General features: G+C 34.8%; 1 protein-coding gene and 1 pseudogene across 4 annotated transcripts in view; both read right to left on the bottom strand.

Moving 5' to 3' along the window:
- DIP2 (disco-interacting protein 2) overlaps positions 1-10,638 on the bottom strand; it is a 61,723-nt gene extending 51,085 nt beyond the window's left edge. For 2 of the 4 annotated variants that reach the window (XM_067096035.1, XM_067096036.1), the window contains exons 1-6: positions 10,139-10,216; positions 9,433-9,552; positions 3,895-4,133; positions 2,536-2,662; positions 2,000-2,220; positions 1,601-1,810 (exon numbers count right to left, since the gene is read on the bottom strand). In XM_067096035.1, coding sequence (XP_066952136.1) covers positions 1,601-1,810; positions 2,000-2,220; positions 2,536-2,662; positions 3,895-4,133; positions 9,433-9,552; positions 10,139-10,169 — 948 coding nt within the window. In that variant the 5' untranslated portion in view covers positions 10,170-10,216. Of the gene's footprint in view, positions 1-1,600; positions 1,811-1,999; positions 2,221-2,535; positions 2,663-3,894; positions 4,134-9,432; positions 9,553-10,138; positions 10,227-10,565 lie in introns of those variants that run through there. The other 2 variants (XM_067096038.1, XM_067096037.1) reach the window with 2 other exon arrangements.
- Positions 10,532-23,390, bottom strand: part of LOC136833948 (disco-interacting protein 2-like) — a 123,421-nt pseudogene continuing 110,562 nt past the window's right edge.

Here is a 23,390-nt window from a genome sequence, read left to right as displayed (position 1 = left end):
AGGTAATCTAACCACATTTTCCATAAGAACTGGTATTTTGGACAGATGAAGACCGTAGTTTTGCACCAGGTACCTAGCAATGTCAACACCCACTATTCATGGTCTCGCAATTTGCGGCTTCACTGATTCGCAGATTTTTGTGTGAATTTATCCCCAATTTATTCACGAAAAATTCAGCAAATTGCAGACTTTTACATTGAGAAATACTCACTAAATAGTATGTTGATGTTATTTTCATGACTAATTACATAAATAGTAGCCCAATGGTGATAAAAGAACAAGTGTTTATTAAAAACAACCTAGTGTTAGTTACCTATATAGGCAGCAAACACTTCAAATTAAAACAGGCTAACATGGCCACAAGTACATGTCCATAGTATGATGTAAGGTAACATGATCAATGGGTTATATCAATAAAATAGTAGTAATGTATTAAAATATTAATTCACAATTACTACAATAATACTGCCTTAAAGGATTTACTCACAAAAGCTTCTCAACTCAATTAAGACAAAACTAAATGGATATCCATAATATGTATTTCTATACATTTCATAACTTTTGATTACCCAGTCAATTCCCAAGCACCAGGTAAAGGTTATGTAACTATATGCTACATTAGTTGGTACATAATTAAAATCAATAATTATTGGAATTATCATACCAGACATATATATAAAATCAATATCTAAAAAATTTTAAATTGTTTGGTAACACTCACCATTACAGAAAAAATACATTTTTGTATTCCCTTACAAAAATGACAATTGTCAGTAACCTCAAATTATCTATTAATGTTAAAAAAATTAATTGACTAATGAGTTTCAATCATAAAATTTTCTATTATTATAGCCTTAATGCTAATTGTCACTTTGTCAACAAGAAAACAGCACAGCAATTCCAGCATAGCCTAGTGATCTACTCCTAATTTCTTGCCTTACAAGAGGCCAACTGGCTCCCAATTTTAACAAATATAAGCCTACCTGTTAAAATTTTAAGGAACTAAAACTTGTTACTGGGTCTTACAACTAAGGATTTAGCTTGAATGGTAATGTGATGATCAACAAATGTATTATTGAACACTATTTCTGGAGCTAAACCTCGGAATTAGGGGACTCTTAGACAAACCAGAGTGTAATGAGGAAGATTGCCAACATACGCGGTGTTGTTACATCTGTGCGAGTGGGTTGTGAAAAAAGCTGAGGCAGTCGCTGTAGGACAAGGGATAGAAGCCCGCGTGTCTTGAGTCCTTTATATTCTATCACTGTGCCAACAGCATTATTCTGGTCGAGACTAACTATAAGAGAATTCTTGTAATTGGTTGGTCTGTCTTATAGAGCCCTGGGGGGACCATGGGAGTGTAACTTCTCTGAGGATGAACAGTGGCTGTGCTATCAAATACAGGTTAGAGAAACATAAATCAAATTTTAAAGTATGACATAATGAATCATGAGAGTCCACAGACAAGGAAAATAATTAAAATATAACTAAAATGATGTAAATACACTATAAGCAGTGAAAAATGAAGTTTGGAAATTTTAAAATGTGGTTTCTTTCAATTAACAAACCATGTGTGAAGGATTATGTTAAATGGATATACCTCAATATATGCTGCAGAGTCATCAGAGTGCCTAGGAGGAATCTGCCAGTCTTTAGGGGGCTTTGGAAGGTGGTCTGTAATAAACCAAGTAAGTTTTGGCCAACCTTTAAATGACACTACCTCCCCAGCACTAGTTTTTGGAATGCCCTTGAAACATGCCTCAGATGTTAATGCGACAGATACACCACAGCTTCCAAGCAAGAAGCCGATCTGAAAACAAAATACACATCTTGAAGATTTTTTGTCAGTCTTTCGAGACATTCATATGCACATCAAACAGGGTTTCCATTTGTTTCAAGCACTGTACATATTTCTCAACTACTATATAACAACACTAAATAGGTAGTACTACTCTTTCAAGTGTCAGAATTTTTAACTACAAAATGCAAGCTCACTTACTTGCTGAGAACCAGCATCTCGCCGAGAAAGAGGAACTTCAATAGGTACTGGTACTAGCCCAGCTTGTAAACAAGCATAAAATGCACACATAAATGACACTGGATCATTATTTGGGTACACAAGGGCAACTCTATCTCCTGGCATGACATTTCCTTCACCCCGCCCACCCAACCTGGTCAGTAAGTTGTACGCCATCTTTTGTGATCTGCTCAACAACTTTCCTGCAAGTTAAGAAATATAATTAGTGGTGTCATCTAATTACTCAGTTCACCATTAAAAAGTTGTTTCAGTCAAAACCATGAACAACAAAGAGCAACAAGGTCTCAATCAAAAGAAACTTCTATTGCCAAACCAAACTCAATTAGAAATGATATTACAAAAAGGATCTGGCAGAACTGTAATTAAAAAACAAATAGTAAATAAGTAAAAGGAAAGCAAGATGCTAAAACTATAATACAACAGATCTAAACAAACAAACCATTAGTATATTTATATAAATATATTCTTTAATTCTCAAAAGAAAAAAGGGCTCTTACCATATGTGAGTGAAACAGAAAGCTTCCCATTAGCATCCAGTATGGTTGCAACTGGGGCTTTATAACCAGATGATGACCCATAACGGTAAACAGCATCTTCAACAGATCGAGGCAACCCAGCTGGAATCTGAGAAAAAAAAAAAAAAAACATGGTGAGCCATTATATAAGCCAAGTTAATACAAGGAAGTACATTGGTAAAACAAATTATGAATTTACAGCTCAAACTTGATTAACAGACGCTTCACTTCATTGCAGCATCCAGATCTTACACCGTTCATATATACATGGTTAAATACCTAAAGTACTGAATAAAATTTATAAGGGTAATGCCTTTAATAAATACTTATAAAACTATACATAGAATAAAGCCTAATCAAAATTTAAAAGATCTTAATTCTTTATCAAAGTTATATAAATTTATGCAGCAGTTTTACTGACTAAAAGCTATATCATGTATTAGATAAAAACTAAAAATCATACCCTTTCAAAATTAAAATATATCCTTTTGTTCTAGATGTTAATTTGAAATTTGAGATCAAACCTTACCTATGAGTCTAAAAATGTACCTAATTTACATAGGTCACCATTAGTATCATAAATTGACAGTATATAGGCTAGGCATCAAACAAGGCATCCCTATTATTCAGTGTTAACAAATCACTAATAAATCTACACCCGAGACTCTATCCTAATCTTCTATCCTTACGTTTAATGGTCAAACATTCTTATTCATAAAAATGTAAATACAAGCTAGCAATAATGGGATCAAAATTAAAACCTACAAGGATTCCTATTTCTATTGATATATTTTATTACAGAATCAAGAATGATAAAATTGTTTCCATGCAAAACTCTGACATATCTTCAAATATATTTCAATAGTGGCAATCACCATAACGACTGAAGTATATTTTCATATCTGATGTATCTATTACACAGCCACATTACATGGGTAAGATCTCCATGTGAAAGCATGGTAATTCTTCTTCTTTTCTTCTTTTAATAGTAATTTTAATATCTGAGTAAATAACACTGCTGTTACAGTATTATAAAGTTTGACTGGGTACGAATATAAGTATGCATGGCTTCTGGGTGAACATTAGCCTACCACCAGATACCTCAAGTTCACATAAAAGACCCTGATGTACATTTTGAGCTATCTTTTCAGAAAAAGGGCCTCTTATGTGTAATCAAATACGGTGTTTTATTTTGGCTTGGAATGAAGGGCCTAGGATTAGTAAAGACCACAAATGTGGGTTTATTATATGTAATGACTTTGTTGTGAAAAATATCAATTTGTGATTAAAAAGGTCTAGTAATAACCTTGTATATATAAAATTACAATTCACACTACTCACCACAAGCTGCTCTCCTCGAGCTGGAGTCATAACCATTCCCTCAGGCTTTGGAGCATTGGGGTCCTTAGGATTTGCAGCAATTTCTAAATCTTCTTCATCATCCAAGTAGAATTCTGGTAAAGGTCTTCTCTTTGGTCTCTTGAGTGTGTTTAAAAGCTGCTGAATTTTGTTTGATACTTTCCATCTTCCCGTACCTCGCCAATTTTCTGGAAAATTATAAAGAGCGTCTCGCCATCCGTCTGCATATGACAGAACAGGAGGAGGCACCAGACAGCCCGCAAGCAAGCCCAGGGTTAGTTTGAGAAAACACCATTATTACCCCAAAAGCAGGGAAAGGAGCAAAAAGCTAAAAGCAATCAAGACAAGAAAAAATTTAAAAAAGACACATGACATGGGTCATGGGAAGTACAAAAAGAATGGCATTACATGAAATTACACCTCACTGCAAGGCAAAGCTCTTAACAACAAATGGCCTCATAAATAATAATGCATATTTAAAACTCCTGTTAAGTTTTAAAGTTCATCCACTGTACATTTAACATTCTTGTGATGTCTTTGCAGAACTATTACAAATCTACAAGGGTGAGATACTGCTTTAATCTTGAGGGAGTCCTCTGAGATGGGCTATGGATGATTTAAAAAGTGGGACAATGCTTTTTCTCACTTTTTTAAAACTTTTCATTTTAATTTACCCTAACCTAACCTGTATATTAAAGAAATATTCAATACCTTAAGTATTAATCTATAAAATGTAATTATGGCAAGCTAAGTTATTTTTTTTAGTTATAAAATAACTAATCATAACTTATTTTTCCTTAAAGGGCTTATGGTGAATACACTGCATTCATAGCTAATGTCTTATTGATAAAAGAAAAAATATTAAAGCTATCTTCAAAAATTTGGAAACTGCAAACCTACAAAATTTACTGGGAAAATGCAAAAATTAATAATGTTCAACATGATTTCTAGGTGTTTGAAAATAATCTGTTAATCTACCAAGAAAAGGTATTTAACAATTTTTACAAGTAATTAATTCAGACTTAAAAATAATGTACTGCTGTTAATTAATCGATTTATGATATGAGGATTTGTTCAAATCAAGTAATTTTCTTTACAATGTTTAAACATTTACTACTCACTTTTGTGACAGATATTTAGGGCTTTATATAGTCTCACATTCATATCCACCCACAAGAGTGATTCACTTACTCATACATCTACTGTATATGTGTTAATTTGTTAAAATAAAAACCAAGAAAATGTATTTCATAGCTATAAAAAAGGTGCCTGAACTTGAAAACTTCACTTGAACAGTTCACTGTCATTTTTAAGCCGGTTACCATTCGAATGGTCCAAGACAATAGCAGTCATTTCATTCCTCTCCTGAGTATTTGCCAAAATAAGCCTATAGCTTTTAATAAAAACTTTACTGTTATCAAAAGGAAATTCCTCAACAAAATACGCACATCCTATACGTACCAAGACTGCACACATGGGACCTAGTGCACTGGCATTTCAGGTCACTGGCACTTCCTAAGAAAGGTATGTCCAGAACTTGAAAGCCTATGCTAATGAATGTAATAATTAATACTCTTCCTTCACTATCATCAATATGGTTCCTTCTTTGTAGCAACAAATATTACATATCTAATTCCTCTATTTTCCCTACATTACACTAGCCCTTTCCATTAAATCTATCATAACTGAGTTTGTATTTCAAAGTCCAAAAGTTTTCCCTTTTCTTGCTCTGGTAAATTTAAATAACTTTGTCAGTTAAACCTGAAGGTAAGCTATAAATTACAGCCATTCCATGATTTCAGTTGCCCAGTCTAAATGATATGGGTATTAAAACACAAGAAACCACACCACAAGAAATCAAGGATTTCAAAAAACAGCTGATGATTCATTTTCAGTTTGAAGCAAATATATTTCTGCTGTTTAAATTTGAGTCTTAAATACAGAACCTATCCTTTCTTCATCAAAAGGCATTCTATGAAGCTTGAGTTCTAAATTTCATGTAAAACCATGGGTGAAAAGTAGTGTTGATAAAATGTATTCAAAACCAAAATCATCCAAAAAGTTGTGACTTCATTATTAAAACAAAATGATACCAGTTGTTAGTTCATTATTTTAGATCCAATACTAAATTTAACCAAAGGAAAAATACTAAATCATGTGTAGAAAAATGTGCATTACTGTATTTAAATTAACCTGTGGCCAAACTCTCTCTTTAAAACCATATACTGTACATGCAGAAAGCAAAATGCAATGCAAAAATGTCTATTTCACTTCAAGGAAACTATACATTAGAAATAATGATGCAGTCATATCACCACTTCTACTCTCATTGTTAGTTATCAATACACTATGAGATGAGAATACAAAATATCCAGTTTACAATTTTAAAATTTTGAAGTAATACAATGTCTAATATAAACAAGAGTATGTATATGAGGCATCATTATTTTAAGTTAATATTCTGTACAAATGAAGAAACTGAGCTAAGTAAAATACTGTACTGTATATGTAAGTTTGCCTAACTGTACATAATACTTATATACAGCATGTTTTCAAGTAAATAAATCATGTACAATATATTGCATGCATTCACATCAACATCTCACAAACAGGAATTCACTCAGTGTGAATACTGTTACACGACTTCCTACATCTGGGTGCGCTATGAAAATTGATTTGTTTTTGTATAACCTGTGGCTTCTTTATACAGCACTGCAGTATGTGTATAACCACACAAACATTTACACACAAATGAGAACCAAGCAGTTACACCCCAGATAACACTACAGAATAATTACTCAAGTAGCAGTGATGGGAAAATTCCAAGTAGCCAAAACACTTTTCTTTTAACCAACGTCAGCTTTTTATTTTTTGGGGGAGGGTTAAATGATCATAATGACTAAAACTTGAAACATGAATGCAGCTTGACTTTGTTAACCAAAAATGAACACAGTATATGTAATTCAAAAACATCAGAAGGAACCAAGAAAGGGAAAAATGTCATACTGTACTGTATTTCCAAGAATCTCCTAAAAGAATGGAAGGATGTCTTTCAGAGTAAAGATTTTATGCATGTCAAGGAGTAACAAAACTGAAGGAGGAAATAAAAAAAAAATATATAATCATCTAAGTGAAATGCTTAGAGCACTAGAACAGCGAAGTTTGTGAAAATATCTTTCGCCAGTTTTTGCACTTATTCACTTCAAGTTACTTGTATATTGTTTAAGAAGCTCCCAAGCTGGTATTGTTTGATAACCCTAGGGGCTTTGAAAGAAGAATTGGGCCAAAGCACCACTAGCTTTTGTTTCATATATAGTAACATCATGATGAAATATGTCTATTGACAACTTCAATCTTGGTAAAAGCTTAATTAACTGGTTAAACCTTAATAAATCAGTCCTTAAAAACATCTAAACACTTATTTTTTAACACTAAAGATTATCAGTGTTTCTAGCATATACCAAAACTATTTCTGCAATTCAGACATAAATCCATTTAATAATCGCCCTTCCTTGGTTACCCAGCAATCTCCCACCAAAATCAAGTATGGTAAATTTATGGGTTTCCTGAAAAGCAGGTTTTCTAATGTGCTGGTTCATTACTGAGCATTCCACTGTACTTCACATGCAAGGAAATTTATGCCACAGAATGTAAAATGGTATGCTTATCAGTTACTCAGGTCTTATCCTGCATTCACTCATGTGCACACACACTCGTGAGCACACATGCATATGCACGCACACACACACTCACACACTGCTGTTTTCCATTTCACACAAATTCATCTTGTTCTAAAAGATCCACTTCTATATATTATGTCGTACTTCTATACTGAAAACATTAACATCTTGTTCTAAAAGATCCACTTCTATATATTATGTCCTACTTCTATACTGGAAACATTAACAAAACTTTTATGAGTCACAAGTAATTTAGCTATCGCATTCTACTGTACAAAAAAATAAAAAATACAAGTTTTGATGCTTGTACATCTGCAAGCGCACACATTATCTAACTTGTGTTTTTAGTTTAGCTTGGATCCAAACTACTATGTAAAAATAAATGGCTTAATGAAAACAAAAATATGAGCAGTGTAAAGTAAAAATATAGCTTAAAATACTATTCTGCTAAACAGCTGTGGTTACAAATTCTGCAGAGCTTCACTATAAAGAAATACAGTCCTGCCTATCATGTAAATGCCACCAACTTTGTATTCATAGTAAACTGAAATTTAAAAAGAATTTTTTTCTCTTGCTATTAATAAAAATATAAATACCCTATTAATTTTGAATTCACTACAGTGCATAATAACTGAACATTTTACTTGAGCAAAAGATGAATATGTGTTGATATTGTTAAAAATCTGCATTCTTACATATGCAATAAGGAATAGTGACTTCTGAATCTGTCTTATCAGGGGTGTGACAGCGCACTTTTAATTTCATACAGTATATGCATATGTACAAACACTCATTCTAGAAATGTATATCCCTTTAATATTCAAAAGCAGAGAAGTTCTTGCAACAAACAATGAATACTGTACCATATGTTTTGAGTAGAGAATAATATGTAAAAAATGCAATAATTAAAGAGCAACATCAATTAGTAGTCAAGGAAACACACAATTCTTTAGCCATGGTTTTGAACATATAATTATTATTAAAATAGTTTGACCAGACCACTGAGCTGACTTTCAGCTCTCATAGGTATTACTACAAAGAGACACTTAGAAATATATATGTACAGTATGCACTGTCATGAGCAAATAGCAGTGGTTATCATAAGCAAAATTTACCCTATTTTGTGCCACAAAAATGGTTAAGGAAGTGCTTCTAGTGAATTTCTCTCAAAAAAACTATAAATACTTAACAGAACAGCAGCCTACCTTTTGGCCACAACAATAAATACTTGTACATCTATTCCACTAGATATCAAAACTTGAACAATGATCAATTACCAAGTAAAAAATTGAATATGGTGACAAAAATGAGGAAAAAATCAGTATTTTCCTCAGAAAGTACACCCAGTACAATGATACCATGAAAACATTAAGAATCTCAATCGCTGCTGTAGCTAAATTGCATGTCTCATATTATGGATAAAGACTGCTGGGATGTTATCCACTCTAAATGGGCATTAAACCTTACAACCAAATACTCTTAATTTTTACATTATCTAAGATTCCTGTGCTATTTCTTAAATCTCACTTCTAATTTAAAATTCTAAACAGAACAATCCCATCCATACTTAGATAAGTATCAATACAAATAATTACTGTTAAAACATTCATATTGTAATCTGTTACACCTACAGCTTGATATACAGACAAGTAATTTGCTCTGGTAAAAAATACCTTGTACTGTATATTACCTTATTTTTTACAGGTTCTAAACAAATATTGTGAAAGTATCCATCATCTTCCTGCTCATGGAAGATGATAAGGAATAACGAAACTTAAGAAAATAATCCATCTACACAAAAGAAAAAAATGACAACAATGAATAGAAAATAAAACTATACCAGAATCAGAGGAAGACTGTCTGCCTGGAGCTAAGCCAGAATAACGAGTGATACGGTCATCTCGTGGAGGTCGGTTGTTGCCTCCTCCAGTATTGTTTGTCACATCCGGAGGCTGAGAAACTATGCCAAAGAAGGGAGAAAAATTAGAGTATAAAAGTACCGCACGACATATACAGTACAAGGGTCATTGTAGAATATTAAAAAAACTGTCATGGTCGTACATGGAAAATTTTTCAATGTAAAAGCTCCCATCATTAAATGTGATTCCAGAAACTCAACATCAAATTGCAATACATATGAAAGAGAGTATTTTACAAACAGTTTTGAGGCATCACATCTCTTCTTCAGAATTTTCCACAGTGAAGAGACATTGATGAAATATCCTCAACCCTTGAGTTTGTGTTTCTATTTTTATTAAGACATTCTTTACCTCAAGGAAATAAAAAACACTCAAGATACATATAGGAAGGAGTAATGGCACACTGTATTACTTATGTTTGTTGAGTAATGGCACACTGTATTACATATGTTTGTTATATATGTTTGTTAAGTAAGAGAATCTAATAATAAAACTAATGAAATTACTCTTATTCATTGCATATAATTAAAACAACACAGGTCAACCTAAAAATTTTTATAGAAGGTCTCAAACATATTTATTTATTATATTAATCCAAGCATATTTAAGACAGGTAACTGTACTCACATGAGGTAATATTTCGCATGAGATCTGTCATTTCCGTTAATTCGCGTCTTGTTCGCTCATCTTCTTCACCATTGCTGAGCCGACATTACTAAAGAGAAAATATGATGATAAATATCCAAGAATGATAATAATATTTTAACATTATTCAGAAATTAATTGCATGTTATACCATTAAAATACATAAATATATTCTCACTGAATTCAAACATACATTACATTAGTTTTTTAGCTGAATTATCAGGATTGCATGTTATAAGAACCAATTGGTTACGCAACGGGATATTGAAGACTGGAACATTTCTTATAAATTCTCTAACTTCATCCAGCAGAGTAACTCCAGCCCATCGAATGACGGTCTGAAGCTCAACCAACTCCGGCCAACAAAAACATTCATTATAACATTATTGAGATCTCTATAACTGCTAACCTGTGTGGAGGTATAGGTGGAAGAGGCTGCTGTTGTTTTTGTGGCATCGGATGTGGAGGAGTGTGGTGACTACTTCCAGAGCTGCTTCCAGGTGTGCCCATACCACTGTGTGATGGTACTTGTGGTGGCGGGAGAAGCAATGGGGTTCGTGTCACTTCAGGGGTGCCCTGAGAACCACTGTGACCACCACTACTTCCCAAGCTACCTTCTGCAGTTACACTGTCTTCATCACTGTCTTCTGAATCTGCAAGGAAGTTAAGATGATAGAAACTTAGTTTAAACAACTGGTATACAAATGCCTATCACAACAACCATGAGGTTGGGTAACAGAGAGAGAATGGTTGACACTAATTTACTGAACATATATGGAAACCGAAAAAACAGAGGTCAATGATGCTGAAAAACTTAAGCAAAATAATATATGCATACAGTATAAAGCAGCACACTTGAAAAAAAATGCACGCAATAAAAGTAAACAATCTTAATGCCACACCTGAAAAAAAAATGTTTTTAATAAAAGTAAACAATCTTAAATAACATATGCAAATGAATATATATTTTAAAATACGTACAAAATATAACCCCTTAAAAGAATTTAAAAATGAAATACTCTAAACTATTAAAAATGGACTTTCATATTTATGAATGTCTAATTTCCTCAGACAATGAAGTAAACAACCCAAGAATAGAAAAAACTTCTCTAAATTAATCCTGGGAAAAGAAGAGGTACCATGCTCATCTTACCAATAAAAAGAGGAAATGTCTTTTATATTCAGGAATGACTAGTTTCCTCAGACAATGAAGTAAACAAACCAAGACTAGAAACAAACTCATCCCAGCACTTTGAAGAAACAATGTCTTCTTTGCTTCCCAAGACTAAGATATTCAGTCAGCAGAACCCATATGGCCAAGAGAACCAGGCAACTATTATAAAATGGATTTAGATCACCAGTAATCAAGTGACTGTGCAGAAGGTTAGTAACACTAATCCCCATACTAACTACTACTACTATTATCACTACTACTTTTACTACTTTACTTCCAAGGGTGAGATAAGCTAGTAATTTTAATTATCTGGTCGGTAACAAACATCTTCCGAAGAATGTTGCCAGTTCTCACTTGTTTTCTTCATTATAATAAGGAATGGGTTCCAATTTGGCAAAAGAATTGCTCTGGGAGTGGTAAAATCACCCCTTTCACTCCTAGCAAGACCTATGACTGATGGTACCCAACAATAAGTATCAAGAGTGATCACTTTGACCTAATAGAAATAAAGAGATTAGCTCTGGTGCCATATTTCCTTAACCCATGTCATGCTTTCCTGAGAAAAGGGTCATAATCTGGAAATACGACATTTTTAAGCAGTACAGTATTGCCATTTCCTCTTGTATGGCCTCTTAAGTGAAGTGACTGTGGGTCACAATAAAAATGGGAGTATCCATCACCTCTCTCCTTTCTTACAATACATGAGCAAAACATAAACAACAACACATTCTGGACCCTGTAGCACTGTCCTGTACAATGGAAGCCCTCCATGATGAATCTTTACTCCTCAATTCTGAGAAACAGCTTATAGTGTACTTTAATATTTTAAATAGGATACTGAAATGTCAAGCTATTAACTATCCATTGCATTAAGCAATTCAATGGACTGTTGATGCATGAAGCAAGAGGAGACAAACTGAGAGATGAAAATGGTATTCCTGCCCTTGTTGATGAAAAAACAAACAATCAAAATCCACAAGAACTATTGCTGATTTTGATTGGAGGGTGTTATGATACACAAATTACATTATTATTCATGGCCAGAGACACCAACTCTCGATAAGAATCTTTAAGATGCTGGAGAAAATATTTGTTCAAGAAAATGAGGATTCCTAAACTGCTGAGAATCACTTCATAGAATACTTCATGATACAGAAAGTTCATGGAAGAAGCTTTTTAATGGAAAGGACTGACATACTGAGTGGAGGGACAAAGAAGTTTTTATGAGAATTGAAAAGACTCAGAGTTGCAGGGAAAGATTCCATGATATTTATTTGGGAGACAAGGGTAGGTCAAAATCCCATTGAGTAAATGCTGGACAGATGGAACAACTGCAAGAGCAACAGAGTTAAAACACCAGTCCCGAAAGGGCAGCTATTTAACATTATTACATGCTGGTTCTATTCCTAATACCTACATTTGTACAGTACAGGTATTTGATGCAAAAAAAATAAATAAATAAATAAAAGGGGGGGAGAATTATAATCAGCAAATAAGGTCTTTGAAAATTGTTCCAAAGCAAACTGTTGCATAATATTCTACTGGAGTCCAGTACCATTCAGAGAAATTTGATGACCCTACAACAATTCAACAGCAACAGCAAAAAATCAACCAGACCATTTTAGTAAATCTGCACCATCATTAGGTTCAGTTTATGATGATAAAATAACACATGATGGTGGACACAAAGCTGTAAGATTGCCTCCTTAACATTGCTATCACACTGATATTGAACTACATGAACCATTGCACTTTACAAAAGCGGAAAAATTGGTAAAAAGCTGTAAAACCAGTCAGAGGTATTAGGCTGAATGATGAGCAATATGATGTTGCTATAAATAATTTTTTAGATGAATTTATAATTAACAGCGATTATTCTGATGATACAACTAACTATGCGACTTCTTTCATCAGTTTGCTTATTTCAATATTCAATATTAATAGTGAATAATTATATGAATATTTATGTGTATATGAAATAACATATGCATGTCAGATCTGATAGAATGTATGTTATTTCATTTACATTCCATCAGATCTGGAATACAAGGAATGCAATAAGATGTCGTCTTAATTTTGTAAGAAATATACATTTCATCATTTGATTCACTTATGCAAAGGCATAGATTTTTTATATCGTTATTCTTTTAATCATGGGTCCTCCAGTGATGCTTTAAAAATATATATACATGATGCATAATCATATTCAAGGAGTGGAATGCACATATGCACATATGTGTGTGTGTGTGTATACATATCATAGTGTATCTCAAGTCATGATACAATCTTTGTACTAATACTATTTTGACATGAAATCTTGTTTCAAAATTAAGGAAAATGTGGAAAAAAACATACACAGTAATATAATACCTAAACAACCTGCAGTATAATTTTCTAAACAAAGATTAAAAAAGTATCCTGAAGTTCAATGATGTCATCCATTTCTAAACCACCAACATGGACATCATTAACAATTTTAAATTATCACCTTCACAAAACACCACCAGCTAACAAAAAAAAATCTTCAAGTGTGGCATGCAGTAAATATTACTAACCACAAAAAGTTGCAACAGCCCCATAAATGAAAGCTTGAAACACCTTTATCAAACAGCAGTACCAATACAACATGACGAGAGCTCCAAAAGCAGCTTGAAACAATAGTAACTCAAAAATGCATGAAGCATTAACTCAGTATTAAATCTAGAAGTACCGTTACCTATGTGATAAAAAATCCTGAAACTTAAACTTTATCAAATCAAGCTATTTTTTACCAACATCATGAGAAAAATCTTCAAATATTATGTTCAAGAACTTCACATGAAAACTAGAATCCAACAATATCATGCACATAATCTTCATACACCACCAGATGACTAAAAGATCTTCAAACACCAGATAACCTGAAAACTTTTAGATATATACCACTAGCAACCTAATAAAAACATTCAAATACCCAAACCTTCATCAAAACAATTTGAACATTAAAAATTCTAAAGAACAAGTAACTATCAGTAGTTTTCGATACAAACTTAAAACATATAGGATTTTCACACAAAATTCTTCAAAATCTTAACAAAATAAAAACACTTATGTACCACCTTGCAAAAAACCTCAAACAATTGTCAAAAACTCATCAAAGTTACCAACTCCTATCATCTCCTGAACACCAATGGCTTCATAGCAAGAACATCTTCACACCTCCACCAAATGAATACAGGTATTCATCCACCAACAAACACGAAAGCTCCTCAGTACAATCAGAAACAAGTGAAAAGTTAAAACATATCCTCTTACTTCAAATGAACAGAAAAAAAAAATACTTTTAAAACATCTGACTTACTAATAGTTCTGAAGAAAAGAAAATCCTAACATAATACCTACTGATACTTCTAAAACTCACACTGAAATATAATCACTTTCATATAACTTTTTTCTGCTTTTTAAAAATGAAATAAGATGTTGGTCAAATAAAAATAATGAAAACCGTTCTGAGAATCTATTTTATATAAATACCGTACTTTGCTATGAATTCGAAACTGTAAAAATGAACACAGTAATGTTGACAGAGCTGCAATAATTACCTGAATCCCTATGATGTCTGTCTGGTGATCTGGCTGTCATAACAGATGATCTTTTGGATGGCAGAGGAAGATTCTTAGGTCTTGACTGATACTGTGCCAGGGCCTCCTTGACAGCCTCCTGACGCACCTCTAAAAAATAAGTAGAATTTGCCTTTGAATCAAAGTGCATGTCTGAAACTCATTTCGTCTTGAAAAATGCAGTGCTGTGCAACATAAATTGATACATACAACTACTGTATATATATATATATATATATATATATATATATATATATATATATATATATTATATATATATATATATATATATATATATATATATATATATATATATATATATATATATATATATATATATATATATATATACATACATATATATACATATATATTTATATATCAACTTGATTTTTAACATGGAAAATTCACTTTTACTGTATTACTTTGCTGGAAAAATATCTAAATTTAGTTAAGAATGACAAAGACTCATTTTACATGTAAACCTGGCAAATGAAAACTAATCCTCATGAGGTTAATTCTAAGGGTAACAATCTACATAAAACGGATCATCAGTTCCCAAAAATGTTGAAATGCTTTCCCCAGTCATGCTTCATAACCAACACCACAGGCACTGGGGTATAACATACATTTGGCAAACTGAAGGGGAATGCACACAAGTATACTGCTCTTCAATACTTACCTTTACATAAAAACAAATCATAAATTTAAAAAATAATTCATGACCTACCTTCGGTAAAGTCCAGGCATTTATTCGCAGAGGAAATAATGGAATAAAGTCATACAAGGTACATTTAATTAACAATGACAGTAAACAACTGAAAGGAGGCCTAATTCACAGTACTATTATTTAAAACAGTTGAGCAAGTTAGAATGCAGAACGTCAGAATGATATCAAAAGACTAAAATAAATGTAATGAAGTCTAACTGAACACTTTTAACTTCAGCAACTCAAATCGCTTTCTCTTTCTTTGGTCTTGTGCTCATTTGGCACTGTTCTAACTTATTTCATGTGTTGTCTCTGAACGCGCAAAATTTCCCGAGATGACAAGGCATCCCTTTTCTTCAGAACAAGGCCAATGGCATCATCACCACGCAGCAGTCTACTCAATGCTTTGCTGTCCTTCCTCGGCATCAAGTATAAAACGACGTTGCAACACGGGCCGAAAAATTTATGCTGCTCACTAAAATCTTATTTAAATCTACATCAACATACATTTCTCGGTAAGTTGTTCTGTAAACTTGATTAGCATACTATTATGTGGCTGTTACTTTGCAGTCACTCAAGGCCGTCAAAATCTGGAGAGGTCTTTATATCAAGTATTTACAAAAGCATTACGTTGGTTCCATTTACCATGCGAATTACAAGAGACATATCCAAGCAATGAATACAGAGATGATTCACTGACACAGTCGAAACTGACATAAAATCATTCAAACTACAAATGAATCTCCCTAACATCCCGTTCATGTTCAATCGTCTGTTCATGGTTACAAGACGAAAATGATGTACAAATACAACCATAATTGACGACAATCTTTCTCTAACTTGGTTTGGTTTTTAGTAGGTGTAACAGGTTTTAACGTCAAAGCTGGCGTAATTGTTTTGAAGAAATAGTTAGGAATCTAAGCAACGCAGACGACCTGTTCATTTCAATTCCTCTCTCCTTACGAAAATACATTCAATCTGCTGTAAGAAAGCTTACTTGGGTGAAGAAATTGCACATTAGTTTGTCGGTGCATTCCTGCTTTGAGAAGATTTTGACACGACAGTAACTCTTTAAAGAACACTCACATTAGCTTCTTTCAATCAATCTCTCCGCACTACAATTAAATGACTTTGAAGACATCTTTTTGTTCGGCATTAATTACTCTAACGTGGATTTCAAATATCTAAATTTCCTCCTCTAGTATGCAACTGACAAGTTAAGAATTATTATTATTATTATTATTATTATTATTATTATTGTTGTAAAACAATGAGAACAAAAATCAAAGGTTTTCAAAACTATAAACAACTTGCAATACAAATATTTCTCTCTGGAGAGAATGCAAGTAAAAAGCACTTAGAGTGTCAGACTTTCACGACCTCGAAAGCATTATCATCGAGGCAGAAATATTAACCGCAAGAGCGTATGCAAAACAAACCCACCAATAAATAGTCTCGGGGCAAGACTTCTAACAACATGCCCATCTTTTCAAGATGAATAAAAAGAAGGGCTTAAAATAATGCTTGGAAAGGTCAAAGGTCAAGGGACAGTTACAAAGCACAAGGAAACGGAGACAGCCTTCGAGTCTACAGAAATAGGAAGCGGCGGCGGCGGCGGCGGCAGCAGCAGCAGTGGCGGCAACGGAGGGATCACGTGGATGTAAATGTAGCGGTGCGTTAATGCGTCTAAAAACCAGCACCACTAGAAAATTCACATTCTATGGAAAAGGTCGAGAGGGTGGAGAGAGATGAGAGAGAGAGAGAGAGAGAGAGAGAGAGAGATTCGTCTCCATTTATAAATTACTAAAGTGTTATAACTATACGTAAAGTGTCGTACCGCGTGGAGTTTGTTCATCCGTAACAATAAAATAACGAAGACTACAAATACTGAAATACTCCCATTTAACAATTATGTCCAACGACTTATATCTTTTCAAGAGGTTTTCCAAATTTCAATAATGCTCCTACAATTACCTCACCCAACTTTCTTCGATTTACATAATGATGAAAAAGCTGCAGACCGCATTCCCTGAATAAAAGGAAAAAAAAACATCGCCCGTTTCAAGACATTATTGCCGGTGGAAAATTCATGCGAACCACTCTGAAAATTACGCTCACCTAAAAAGAAACAAAAATCAAACGGACTGCAAACGTTACAATGCAAATTTTCTTTTAAAAACTGAAAAGTCATTAGCCTAGTCCACATCTACCAGAAGAAACTTCACAAACATTTGCGAGTTTCCGGAAACCCGTGACCTTTTCCTCGAAAAGAAATAAGAAAACACTTCATATACTGTACATAACACGGAAAAATTAATATATCCATTTTACTTAGCCTCTGCCATGAGTATTAATTAGTGACAAAAACCAAAAAAAAAAGGAAACTGATAAAATTAATAATATTACGTACCCAGGAAACTTTAGCAGTTTTGTAGAAAAGAGCCTTAATTTGTCCCAAATGAATGTCTTACTTCTAAGCTTGCAGTGATTAAATATAATCGTTATTTCACTCATTCTAATAAAGTCAAATTCTTCTTTGGAGTCTGAATCTGTGGGCTTAAACTTTTCAGTGCATCAGAACAGAAATTAGAGTTGCAGGTTGCGATCAACATTACCTCTGATTGAAGTGGTTTGTGCCTACAACTGAGAAGAGAGAGAGAGAGAGAGAGAGAGAGAGAGAGAGAGAGACTATCAGACAACTGTATAGAGGGGTAATCGACACCCCTTTCCAAGAAGAAGAACAATGCAATTCATTTTCTAATAAACCAGCTTCCTTTCAAGTACATCCAGCCTTTTATTTCAAACATCATTTAGGGGCACAGTTTATAAGACTTCCGCCAGACCCATCACACTCGGCATGAGGTCAAATTTCAGAACACTAAATTCCCTACTATTCTTCCCACGTTACTTCCGAGTGGTGGGCGCAGCCAAGGACAAACTGCACTTTCTCCGCTCATGAACGTAAATCATGAGAAAATCCTAGGCGCACATAGCAGTGTTGACTATACTACAAAACACAAAACTTGATTTTACAAATGTTTACTGCTAGTATATGAAAAACTGTTAAGAGATCACGAAACAGACCCGAAACATTTCTATAATAACGGCAAAGGCCACGACGTATGCGTGTGTGTATATATATATACAGTGTATATATTTATATACGACTGAGCAGAGAGAGAGAGAGAGAGAGAGAGAGAGAGAGAGAGAGAATTATTGCAGTAACAGCCCAATAGAAAATGTGGAAAATTAGGGTGATATCAGACGTCATCATAATGACGGCAGTTAAATGAAACGTGCTTTGCCGTTTTTAATAATAAAAATAGCCACAACGAGAAGTTGGGTACAAGTACAAGAATTCCAGGTTATCATTTTCTTGTTAAAACTTTCACAATCCATTATCCGAAGAATTTCATTTGTATCAAACAGACGAGATCTGCAGCAGATTCAGCAGCCCAAATACAATGTTTGTATGTTTGCGTTCTCAGCATATTACTAGGGCTAAAGTTCCTATCGCACACACTTTTCTTGGAACAAACACCCCCCCCCCCGCTGTATTTACGGACAAGCGGTGGCCAGGATTGAGCCGAGGACCTATCAGATGTGAACCTAGAGCCAAGCTTTATCTCTGTGCTCCGCAAATCTTCCCTCCCTCACCCCCAATAAACACACGCACGCATATACAATCACCCCCAACGCTGTGGAGACAAAGGACCTCTCTGTGGCATTCTGCCACTCATATCCTTCTTGTGCTTTATCTTCCACAAATCTCCACTTATTTTCAGCCTCCCTTCTTATGGCTGCCATTCTACAGCAACCCTGGGTCCCCCAAACTCTTCCATTTCCACAGAAGCCCAGCTGATGCTCGCACGTACTATTCCCCCCTGGGGTTGTGCAAAGGACACGTTGTCCAAGCCCTCCATCTCCCTTTCACCGTTGTCCCCTATACGGAACTCCCGTAAGTTTCCTCAAGGCATCATTTCACACCATCCAGTCATTTAACTCATATTTTTCTTAAAGCCTTACTTTCAAGTCTACGAAAGCTTTTGATACAAACGCGCGCGCGCACATACATACAAATAACTTTTATATGCTCACAAATATCACTCATTATCAGACTATATCTTCGTAGTAACTTCCGCACAAGGGGTACTGATATTATACGCATAAGCTCTGGCCATCGGCTAACACTATACGGAAATAAGTTATTTCTAGGGTATTGAATGACTTACACTTAAAGGAATTACGTAGTATACTTGTTCAGTTCTCCTGCACTGACCAAAGTTCAAACCCTTTGCTTTCATGGGTTGGAATAGGGTACGGACTTCTAGAAAACTGGCAGAAAGTAATCGTAATTTATTTAGCTTCTATGCCTTTACCGCTACCCGAATAGGCAACTGCATCACAGAGTGAAAACTTAGGGTAAGGTTGAGGGAACTGACAGAACGACTTCAGTCGATTCTGGGTATTCCAATTCGGAATGATTTCCATCGACTGACTGATCTAGACAGTCAAAATAACCTGGAATTTCTTAAGCTACATTCATTATCATAAAAAAATATCACTAAAAGTTCTGCTTCACAAACAATCGCTGGTATATAGAGAGCAACCATGTCTTCTATTCTACTTAAATAGATTCAAATTTCCGATGCCGCATACCTTCTGGGCAATCCGCACTAATCGTTTCTTGGTAGTGTATATGTTACCTTGTTGCTGTTTCTCACTGGCTACATGGGGTCAACAACACTCTCGCGTTCTGTTTTCTGTTTGTGGGCGCCTTATCTGGCAATAACAGATGAAAAATGGATCTGCTAAGCTGGTGGCAGATATCCTGAATATATCTTTGTCACGCGTAACCCTGCATTGTGCGACTTGCTGCTCTGTATGGTAACGGTAGCACTGAAGCACTTTTACATGGTAGCTAACTGAGGCACTTTTACAAGGTAGCTAGCTGAGGCACTTTTACAAGGTAGCTAACTGAGGCACTTTTACAAGGTATTAGCTTGGGGGCACTTTACGAGGCTAGCTGGAGGCACTTTACAAGGTAGCTAACTGAGGCACTTTTACAAGGTAGCTAATTTGGGGCTTTACAAGGCAGCTAACTGAGGCATTTTACAAGGCAGCACTGAGGCATGTTTACAAGGCAGCTAACTGAGGCATGTTTCAAGGCAAGCCAACTGAGGCACTTTACAAGGTAGTTAACTGAGGCACTTACAAGGTAGCACCAGCTACTTTTACAAGGTAGCTAACTGAGGCACTTTTACAAGGTAGTTAACTGAGGCACTTTTACAAGGTAGTTAACTGAGGCACTTTTACAAGGCAGCTAACTGAGGCACTTTTACAAGGCAGCTAACTGAGGCATTTTTACAAGGCAGCTAACTGAGGCACTTTACAAGGCAGCTAACTGAGGCACTTTTACAAGGCAGCTAACTGAGGCACTTTTACAAGGCAGCTAACTGAGGCACTTTTAATCGCTTCGACAGATGTTCACTTACTTTTCTCTTCTAGTCTATCTACTTTCCCAAGAAAAAGCCCGTCAAATATTTTTTCTAAGCTAAAAGCACCCTAGCAATGTACCTGTAAGCTAACAGCTCCATATTCAAATTGTACCCTATCGTTATGATCCTCCATAAGAAATCTATTAAAAATTAGTTGCTATGAAGTGCTGAAATGACATGGATCTGGAACTCTCTGGGTGCACAAATACAGTCAATACTAAATTCTGTATGAAATAGGAGCACTAACACTGCAAAGAAAGAACGTCGATGTTGACTTATGCGGGCATATAATTAGAGTAATGATCAAAATGGCATACTTCATCCAATCGCTGTACATTCACAAGAAAATTACAGTAATTACGGCGAAAGCTTCGATATATGGTGTGTATAGCCTGTAGAAATAGAAATGAAGACGTTTACGACCTACATACTGATGGGACATGATACTTCATACGTTTCAAACGTAGTTTTCAGGTTGTTGATAATGTATAAACCTACTGTGTTTTATTGAGGGCTTCTGATCTCGTTCCGTATTAAAAGTGTATCAAGAAATCCATAATGAGGGGAAAATCAGCTGTAAAAAATAGGCTTCCTGAAGACGGAAATTGGAAATTGTATATCATTACTCAATATATCTTCGCGACTATTCTGCGCTACAAACTTCGCCTCCATTACTGTGTAAATATCTGGCCTAGATCCACCAGTCCACAACTCTTTCCAAGGAACGCGGCTGGATAAGGCGAGCCCAGTGTGAATGAGTCACTGTGAGGTATACCACGACTGAGAGGGTACCGGTATTCGCGATGCCCTGAAGCTGAGAGCTATTATAACCATAATAGAAGAGAAGAGCTTTCACTCTATATAAGGTTAAACCGAATTGCTTTGTAATGCATCTGCCACCAACTTGTTTTTGTCTGCGCAATGACAACCGCCAAAACTCTAAGGGAAAAAAAAGATAGCGAACAAAACAAAATTAGACACCAAACTACCGCCAGTTACCTCTGCAGAGCTCCGTTCCACGACAACGCGAAAATATACTATATAGGTTAACTATACACGGGTTTCACATTGAAAATATGGTCGGATTAATCAGGCACACAGTTAATGAGGTGAAAAAAGCATCATATCTGACAATCTTATAAGAAACCAAGTGTTTTGCGAAGGCAAAAGAAACACAAGTACTGCACCTTGTTTTCAGATCGTGAAGCCTCACTGCCAACAGAAGAAAGAGACAGGGCAGCTACGGATCCACCGTCCACAAAAGATGAAAACTGTTGAGGGAACCATCAAGAAATCACAAATCCATACATCGTCCATCTACAGCACTGGAGTCATATACGTCAACAACAAAGATGTTCGTAACCGAATTGCGGAGAGATCACCCGTAGTTAATAACAAGCAAAGCAAGAATGACAACACTACTGTAACAACGTAAATCTGAAAAAACAAATGACACACACCCAAAATTCGTTATCACTAGATGACACGAGAACTGGCTTACTATTCAGATACAGATGCTCCTGACCGCTGAACCTACAGGACTAACATAGAAAGAAAAACAAAACCCAGCAAGGGTTAAAAATTGAATTATCAGGGGAGGGTGGGGGGTCTCGTAAGTCAAAGTCCAACATCCAAAGCCAGCCTACGAGAACGTAGACCTTGTGAGTCAGCTCAAAGCTTCCTATCTCCTTCACAAACAAGGCGCAATAACAATAAATTGTCAGTTAGTCCACAGTCGTGACAGTAGGAATGAATGGCATGACCCATCAACGACTCATTCCAGTGATTCATATACCAAGATAAAATCTTTATAAGCACAAGTTGAAAATCAAAATTAACGAAGAATATTCTCTAAACGTGATTGTCAAAACTTGTAATCCTACCATCTTCGTGTATTTGGCAATTTCAAATATTCAATGAATTTTGATCCAACAACTGAGATCATTTCCTTGCACATAAAGATCCAAGAAACTTCATGTGAAGTATAAGCCCACATTATTATTTTTATTATATTTCATTATTATCGCTAATAATTAACGTCCATGATGTTTAAGCAAAACAAACACTTTCATATATATATATATATATATATATATATATATATATATATATATATATATATATATATATATATATATATATATATATATATATATATATATATATATATATATATATATATAGTAGGGATAATCTTGACGCTCAGCAGGCTATATGAGTATTAGGTGTGCTATGCGAACGGATTCTCCAAAGA

The sequence above is a fragment of the Macrobrachium rosenbergii genome, chromosome 52, assembly GCF_040412425.1.
Source record: "Macrobrachium rosenbergii isolate ZJJX-2024 chromosome 52, ASM4041242v1, whole genome shotgun sequence".
NCBI classification, from domain to species: Eukaryota; Metazoa; Arthropoda; class Malacostraca; order Decapoda; family Palaemonidae; genus Macrobrachium; species Macrobrachium rosenbergii.
This window is presented reverse-complemented; position numbering and strand designations above follow the sequence as displayed.